Here is an 8,691-nt window from a genome sequence, read left to right as displayed (position 1 = left end):
ACTCCAGATTGTTTCCCAACAGGTGACAATTTAGCAGAAGCCTTGGTTGTTTTCTAGCTTAATCATCCATTCTCTGGAGGCTATAAACAGATGTCTCTGTTTACATTTGAATTAAATTCCTTCTATTAACACTGGGATAGATAATAGGTGAGGTGGCTTTATACATCCCCAGGGCAAGACTATGAAAGCATTTTCTTATCTCTCCCAGGTAAAAGCAAACCAAAATATATTTCTATGGATTGCAATGATAAAAGATTGTTGGCTAGATCAATTTTTGCATAACATTTGAGGGATGACAAAATTAAACCTATCAGCTGATGCTTTAGTGATGCCTGCAACAACTTAAATCTTCTGTAATTTACAAACCGTCAAGAGTAAACAAGTTTTTTAAGTGGCCACAAGGGGGTGGTAAAGGACTGCATACTTGCTCTTACCATCTTCCTCTTGAAAGAGGAAGTTCAGTTCAGTTCAGTCACTCAGTTGTGTCCAACTCTTTGTGACCCTATGGACTGCAGCACGTCAGGCCTCCCTGTCCATCACCAACTCCCAGAGTTTACCCAAACTCATGTCCATCGGTGATGCCATCCAACTATCTCATCCTCTGTTGTCCCCTTCTTCTCCTGCCTTCAATCTTTCCCAGCATCAGGGTCCTTCCCAATGAGTCAGTTCTTTGCATCAGGTGGCCAAAGTATTGGAGTTTCAGCTTCAGCATCAGTCTTTCCAGTGAATATTCAGGACTGATTTCCTTTAGGATGGACTAGTTTGATCTTGCAGTCCAAGGGACTCTCAAGTCTTCTCCAACACCACAGTTCAAAAGCATCAATTCGTCAGCACTCAGCTTTCTTTATAGTCCACCTCTTACATCCATACATGACTACAGGAAAAACCAAAGCTTTGACTAGACAGACCTTTGTTGGCAAAGTAATGTCTCTGCTTTTTAACATGCTAAGTTGGTCATAGCTTTTCTTCCAAGGGGCAAGTAATTTCATGGCTGCAGTCACCATCTGCAGTGATTTTGGAGGCCCCTCAAAATAAAGTCTGTCACTGTTTCCCCATCTATTTGCCATGAAGTGATGGGACCGGATGCCGTGATCTTTGTTTTCTGCATGTTGAGCTTTAAGCCAACGTTTTCACTCTCCTCTTTCACTTTCATCAAGAGGCTTTTTAGCTCTTCTTCGCTTTCTGCTGTAAGTGTGGTGTCATCTGCATGTCTGAGGTTATTGATATTTTTCCCGGCAATCTTGATTCCAGTTTGGGCTTCTTCCAGCCCAGCATTTCTCATGATGTACTCTGCATAGCAGTTAAATAAGCAGGGTGACAGCATACAGCCTTGACGTACTCCTTTCCCAGTTTGGAACCAGTCTGTTGCTCCATGTCCTTACTTACGTAAAATCATTCCCTTGGTGCCCTATGGTGTTTCATTTCAACAGTCTTAATCCATCGAGTAGGCTGCTAGTGGTTCTCGTGGCTCTGAGTACCAGGTTAATGTTTTCTGCATTTTAACAAGTTAATAGCAGCTGGGCACTTGGAGTAGATGTCAGTGGCCAGGGAGTGGATGGCCCTTTCCCTGCTTCAAGCGTTAGGTGTGTGCTCAGTTGCATTCAGCTTGACTCTCTGCGACCCCAGGGACTGTAACCCGCCAGGCTGCTCGGTCCATGGGATTTCCCAGGCAAGAATGCTTGAGTGGGTTGCCATTTCCTCCTCCGGGGGAATCAACCCAGAATCCCTCAAGAGATTATACCATTCTTTAAATCCTTGGTGATGTTTTCCCCATGGAATCTGTCATGGGTGATGTGGATTAAAGTACTTTCTGATGTATCTCCACTCTCCAGACTGTATGCGGTTCCTTGCCCAGTAACTGAGGAGGTGGGCCTGGGGTCCTGATGATGGATGAAAGACACGTGGAGACAAACATAGTGGTTACAGCTAGCTTCCTTCCGGACCATCCTGTAGGCCCAGAGACCCTCCAGGCTAGAGCGGAGGGCTGCAGCAGAAGCCCAGCTTAGAGGACCAAGATTACTTAGATTTCTAGGAGGGGAATTTAGCTTTGAACTTTAGTCCCCTTTGTGCAAGGCTTCCCTGGTGGCTCAGATGGTAAAGTGTCTGCCTTCAGTGCAGGAGACTCAGGTTCAATTCCTGGGTCGGGAAGATCCTCTGGAGAAGGAAATGGCAACCCACTCCAGCACTCTTGCCTGGGTCACAAAGTTGGACACGACTGAGCGACTTCACTTTCACTTTCCCCTTTGTGCACTGAATGGTGTTTATCTCTATGTAATTGTTTTTTGCATGAAAAGAAGTCTGCAGGTTGTTCACTGGTTTGAGATGAAAGCACCACGATTCAGATCCTGCCCTCAGTTCACTGACAGATCTACTGCTCCCCCTGCTAGATTCAAAATCAGGCTGATGAGCTAACAGGCCACCTCACACTGGCATCCTCACTGCCAATGCCCAGTTTAAACTGCCCTTTAAGTTCTCCACAGAGACAGAGAGGGCTTCCCTTGTGGCTCAGTGGTAAAGAACCTGCCTGCCAATGCAGGAGATGCAGGAGACGTGGGTTTGATCCCTGGGTCAGGAAGAGCTCCTGGAGAAGGAAATGGCAAACCACTCAAAGGAGCCCGGCAGGCTACAGACCATGGGGTCACAAGAGTTGGATGACTTAAGTGACTAAACAGTAGACCAGAGAATCCCACAGGCCACCTGTCATCTGACACAACATGCCTGGATTGGGAACATCCAGGGACGGCGTGGTGTTCCCTCCTCTGCTGGCACTCGTGCCCCCATGAATGGTTTTCCAGGAGTGAAGAAATACGGCCTTCCTCCGGCTTAGGGCTTTTCTTTTTCCAAGCTTCCACTATCCAGATGAAAAGGGAGTTAAATGCCCATGTAGCCATGTGAAAGGAGCCATCAGTACTGAAGGCACCTTTACATGGGTTTACTCCTGCTTGACTCACTAGCCGATTCACTTGGCCCCCGTGATCCCAGACAGGCACAATGTGGCTTGTCAAGCAAGGGCAGCTGGTTGCTGTCCACCGTGAGTGAGAATTTTCTTAGGTTTTAGATACAGCAGGGCCTTGCCTGCCCCATTTCCTTCCCACGCCCAATTCTGCTTGGTGTGGGGAAACCTCACAGGCCCACTGAACAAGTCTGTGTAGGCAATCTAATGAGCTTGATTCTGCCTAAGCCCTAACTGCCCATTCCTTTCGCTGGAGCCCAGCTGGCGACAGAAGGCACACAGACGGCTGTTACCATTCTGTGCGTCTCAAGTTATTTTGGTTAAGTGTATCTGATCGGGACTAGGACTGTTCCTTCCCTAAGTTGAGAGCCACCCTCTTTCTAGGGTGGTTCAGAGAACAAACAGCTCTTGAGTTCCTGAACAGGAAGGGGGCACCCCCAACCCCCAGGTTTTCCTCTGCCTCCTGTGGGGCCAGGATCGAAGGGCAGAGGGCATTGTTGCTATAGCAGCAGTCTACTCAGGCTGTGCCTCAATCAACCAAAGGTCAATTTCCCATTGGCTTCACCGAAACCTCTACCGAGCGTAGAGGTTCAGGAACAAATCTATTAGTCCTCTATTCTCGATAGTTCAAAGTACAGACCACTAAAAATCTACAGATCACAACCTTCCCACAGAGGCACAAGGAGATGTCACTTGGCTTGGTATTTTAGCTGCATAGCCACGTCTGTAGGATGCACTCTCCCACCTGTTCCACAATACCACCTCGTCACTTTTGCAGACAAGTGTTGCAGCCCCTGAAGCAGACAAGAACACCGAGCTTTGCTCTTAGGTATCTCTAAGGCTCCCTGTCAGACAGCTTCCCCACTTCAGGCGACTTTGACTGCTTTCAGTAAAATTGTAGACGTGTAGCTATTCTATTGTATTGCTCAAAGACAAGGGTACACGATACTGTTCTTGCTCTAAGGATGAGGACTGCCCTATAGGTGACAAGTGCAAGCATGTATCTGGGGCTCACAGGCCAGAGGATCAGGCCAAGAGCTTATTTCTGGGCAAACAGTTTAATAAGCTTTCCCTGATCCGCCTGTGTTCCTGTTCAATCTCAACAGACAGTTCTTTTCCCTGCACCGCCTCAGACCTCCCTAGATGAAGCGATGCTTCAATGTGTTAATGTGTCTACTGTATTTTCTGTTTCCCCAGCACATCTCAATGTGAGATGGAATGGTTATAAATGTTACAGGTAGAAAAGCGAAGATTTCTCAAATTAGAAGATTCTCCCATGCCTCTGACCTTCCTGGTCAAATTGCTGTTTTTCAGGAATGAGCTTACCAAGTTTGGCACCGTTTCCTGGTGTACTTACTTCTCAATATTCCCAGTCTCTCCTGCTTAGAGGTAGGATGGGGTGAGAAAGTCACAAAACCTATCAAGTATCCTCCAGAGGTAAACTGTGGGGGCTGATTTTATTTTCCAAAAGCAGTACCATCAAAACAGGAGCAAGAATTCAGCGGGAATGGAATGTAGTGACATCTTCCACATCATTATCCCACTGCATGTAGCTTAAAAGCATGCGTCCATCCAACAGTTCCCTCCTTATCTGAGATTTCTCTTTCTGCACTTTGTTACCTGTGGTCCAAAACAAAATTAGATGGAAAATTCTAGGGATAAACAACTCATAGGTTTAATACTGGGCACCATTCTGGGCAGCAGGAGATGGAATCTCAACCTGCTCCGTCTGGGCAAGACCAGATTCCTCCCTTTCTCCAGCATACTCACATAGTATATGCTGTTTACCGGGTTTGATACTGTCTGCAGTTTCAGATATCCACTCAGGGTCTTGGAATAGATACTCCTTGGATAAAGGGGTGACTACTGTAGATGCATTTTTCTGTCTGGGCTAAATGGTTTTAAGGACACAACTTGTGAAAGTGTTAGTTGCTCAGTCCTTCCAACTCTTTGCGACTCTCTGGACTGCCTGCTAGGCTGTCTGTCTGTTGAATTCTCCAGGCAAGAATACTGGAGTGGGTAGCCATTCCCTTCTCCAGGGAATCTTCACAACCCAGGGATTGAAGCCGGGTCTCCTGCATTGCAGGTGGATTCTTTACCATCTGAGCCACAAGGTACGCCTCGTATAATTGAGCAAATGATGGCGGCTCAATAAAAAAGCAGAATTCTGGAACTCAAAGAGGATAAGCAGCAGCAACCTCCTAAGTAACAACCGTTAACTCTCTAATTTCTCACACTACTCCCAGTCCCCATGCACCGTCACCTATGGTTCTTCCTTCTGGTGAAACAAATACCAAACCAGGATTTAGTGAAAGAATATGACTTCTCTGGTTGGAAGCCCTTGGCTGCCACCCCAACTGTCACTTTCTGGCACTCTAGGCAAGTTAACCCCAACCCCAAACAATGTCTTTCTTCCATCTGTAGAGCAGTAGCACCACCCACCCACCCACACTTGCAAGGCAGCACCTCTGACTAAATTTATGTCAGGAACCTACTTTATTGTCTGGCAGTTAACAGACTTATGTTGGCATCCCAGTAATATAACCAATAAAAGAACCAAAAGAATTCTATGTGCCAATAAAGTTCAAACTATGTTTCTTCTCAACAATTTAACAGTACTTTCTGATAAATTCTTGGTTTTGACTGAGCTTATATTGTTTCTTCTCTTATTCTTAAGTCAGTTAGTAAAGAACAAAAATTACATATAACAAAGGTTCTCCTCTAGCTTTAAAAGCATCTGAAATTAATCAGAAAGAATAAACAAAATGAGAACGCCAATTATGAAAGACAAACTATAGGTGTACATTACTTGCATGGATGTGGGAGCCTAACTGACCACAAAAGGACTCATAGATATTTTTTTTATTGTTAAGCTGCAACATACATGGTTTAATACAACAAAAAATTTAATCAAGTGAAAAGTAATAAACTGAATAGACAAATAAACACTCAAAACAAAATCTTTTCCATTGGAAACATGTTAAGATGAATACGGGGTTTCATTACCATCTTACTGCAATTTTCTTATGTGTTACTAGCCTACATACCCCATGTTTTCTGTAATCATGCAGATGTGAATGGAAGCTTGAATGATTAAATAAATGAAAAGTCCATTTACTGCAGAGAATCATTTCACAAGGCAGCCAAACTGGGTCAGAGAACAAAATTATTCAAGAAATCCTCCACGTGTTTAGGTTCATTTTAGAATCCATGAACCTTAAGCTGTTCCTCCTTGACAATGCCAACCTGCAAAATAAAATTTAGCAGCATCACTAACATATAAATTCATTCCTAAGAAGACAGAGCAGTCATTAAAAAGTATCATTGTTAACAGGTCATTGCAACACTATTATTTGTGGCATGAACTGTTAATAAAAACTGAACACACATTTGAATATCATGACATGCCACAAAACATCCTCAGTGGACCCAGGAATGACCAGGTCATTCTAATGACAAAAAAAACCAGTACTCCTGTCTTCAAAATAAGCAGAATTAATGTGCTTCATCCACATGATTTTTTACTACAGAGAATAAAGTTATAATCCATGTCACCCTTAAATACAATGTCAGAAGCAATCTCAAGTCTGTACAGAAAGCACCCAATCACTCACCTCCAAGAGAAACTGGCAAATGTTTTTCCTTTGGTCACCTTGAAGCTGAATAACCTCTCCGTATTCCGGATGTTCAATCACAGTACCATTACAGGCAAATTTCTGAAGAAGTAGATTCAACATAACTGAATCAGATAACAGTGATATTTTATTTCCACCCTAAGATTACCTAGATGTTAATTAACAGTATGAACAGTTTCCTTGGGTCAAATCATTTTCATCCACACTGACAGTCAAGTAAAGGTGTGGACCATAATCCTACTTAGAGGTGTGCTTCAATAACTACATTTTAATCTCTTCTTCCTAACACCTTTACCTTTTTGAAAGCTTTCACAAGTTTCTTTTTGTCATAATCATCCGCAATGCCCTGGACAGTGGTCAGCGTCTTCCTGCCGTTCCGTTGCTGGATTCTTATATGAATGTAATCCTCAGTCCCTGCCGGGAGTAAGTCGTCACCCTTAGTTGCATCAGCAAAGGGGTCTGCAAAGGGAATACAGAAAAATCCAAAGCAGGAAAATATCTTTTAGTTAGTAATTTCCAGATATATGGTTCGCTACAATCTAGACACTCAGCAAAGAAGGTTCTAGTGCCTCTGCTTTTTTTCTGCAGGTGGGGATGCGGGGCGGGGGGAGGGGGCAGTCATAAGCGTAGGTCATTGCTGAAACCGCTAAGGTACTCTCACAAAACGAGATTTTTAAACAGGTATGCCCACCAATACCGGAAGAGAAAAACGCTTACAGGTGGATAATGTTATCGTTGAACATAATCCTGAGATTTTAAGACCTTAATTTTATAGCCACTATAAAAAATGTGCGTCATCTCGATTACATTCTGATGACAACAGAAAGATTCACAGATACTTCCTAGTCATTTAACAGTAACTCTGCCTGGGAAAAGATGCACATATCTCAATCAAGAGTGCTACACGAAGAGAACTGGACCACTACCCTGTAACAGATCAGAGGCCTGATCGGCCGCGTCTTCTACTAAATGCCCCCGAGAGCCGCTCACACAACAGCCCCGACCGCTAATGGACGCCGACACCCCGGCCCGGGCCGGCGTCCCCCTGGCCAGCAGCAGGGCAGGTCTGGGGGCGGCACAGGGTCGCAGAGGTGGCAGGAGGCAGAAGCGAGGCGCAGGCCGGGCCAGGAGCGGGCAGCGGGCGGCACAGGGTCCGCGGCCGGGGCTCCGGGGGCCGTCTTCAGGGAGGGGGTCGCCCGGGGCCCAGTCGCCATCTTCTGGGCGCCGAGACAAAGCCCCACTCGGGGTGCGGGGAGGGCGACCGGGGGCCCTGCGAGGCGGGGAGCGGGGGAGCGGCCCCGCCGGGGGCGGGCAGCGGCGGCTGGACAGCCGAGAGGCGCACGGAGGACGCGGCGGGCGGGAGGAGGCGGCGGGGCGACCCGCTCTTACCGAAAGATTGGAGGTTCTGGATAGTGGACATGCGATACTAGTGTGAGGCCGGTGTGGGGATAAAATTCCTGCGGGGCCCGCCCGGATCACCGTGTCAGGAGGCTGTAGTGGCGAAAAAACGGAAATAAATACGGAGACGCTTGGCCCCGGGGCTGGGATGCGGCTTGAGCGGCGGCGGCGGCGGCGGAAGCCGGGAGGAGGCAGGAAGAGGCGAAGGAGGAGGCGGAGGAAGAGGCGGCGGCAACGGATGCGAAGACGCGAAAGAAGAGGCGGCGCTGCAGCTTCTCCCACAAAATGGCCGACGGAGACTATTTAGCCGCGCCCGCCGCCCCTCCCACGTGACCCGCCCGCGCCGAGCACTCTGGGACTTGTAGTTTTCTCGAGGCAAGACAGTCCGGAAAGCCTGGAATGGGTGGGCTTCCGGGACCTCAATTCCCAGCAGGGTGTGCGCCCCCCAGCACCGGGTGGCTTGGGCAGGGAAGGGTTTAGCGAGCTGCCGATCTGTCTGGCTAGAACCCTCTTGTCTAGAGCTGTCCTCTCCGCTCTCTCGCACACTCTCCCTTGACTCGTCTTTTCTAGCCGTAGGGTGGCAGCCCGGAGGGGTCGGTGCTGGCGGGGCCAGGGGAGGGGAGGCGGATAATCTCCCATCAGTCACCCTCGAGGCCCTGGGTAATCTAAGTAAAATCGGGGTACAGGAGCCGAACAAGGCCCAAA

At 47.3% G+C, this 8,691-nt stretch overlaps 1 protein-coding gene across 1 annotated transcript; it reads right to left on the bottom strand.

Moving 5' to 3' along the window:
* Positions 1–5,800: 5,800 nt before the first annotated feature.
* On the bottom strand, positions 5,801–8,265 carry EIF1B (eukaryotic translation initiation factor 1B). Its single transcript, XM_004018240.5, has 4 exons — positions 7,978–8,265; positions 6,884–7,047; positions 6,568–6,669; positions 5,801–6,199 (listed from the first exon to the last, which is right to left on the bottom strand). Exons 1-4 carry the CDS (start codon positions 8,006–8,008, stop codon positions 6,155–6,157), a joined length of 342 nt encoding a protein of 113 aa, XP_004018289.1. The 5' UTR covers positions 8,009–8,265; the 3' UTR covers positions 5,801–6,154.
* Positions 8,266–8,691: the final 426 nt, after the last annotated feature.

This window comes from Ovis aries, chromosome 19 (genome assembly GCF_016772045.2).
Source record: "Ovis aries strain OAR_USU_Benz2616 breed Rambouillet chromosome 19, ARS-UI_Ramb_v3.0, whole genome shotgun sequence".
In the NCBI taxonomy this organism is placed as follows: Eukaryota; Metazoa; Chordata; class Mammalia; order Artiodactyla; family Bovidae; genus Ovis; species Ovis aries.
The sequence above is the reverse complement of the archived record's forward strand: the minus strand, read 5'-3'. Positions and strand labels throughout refer to the sequence as shown.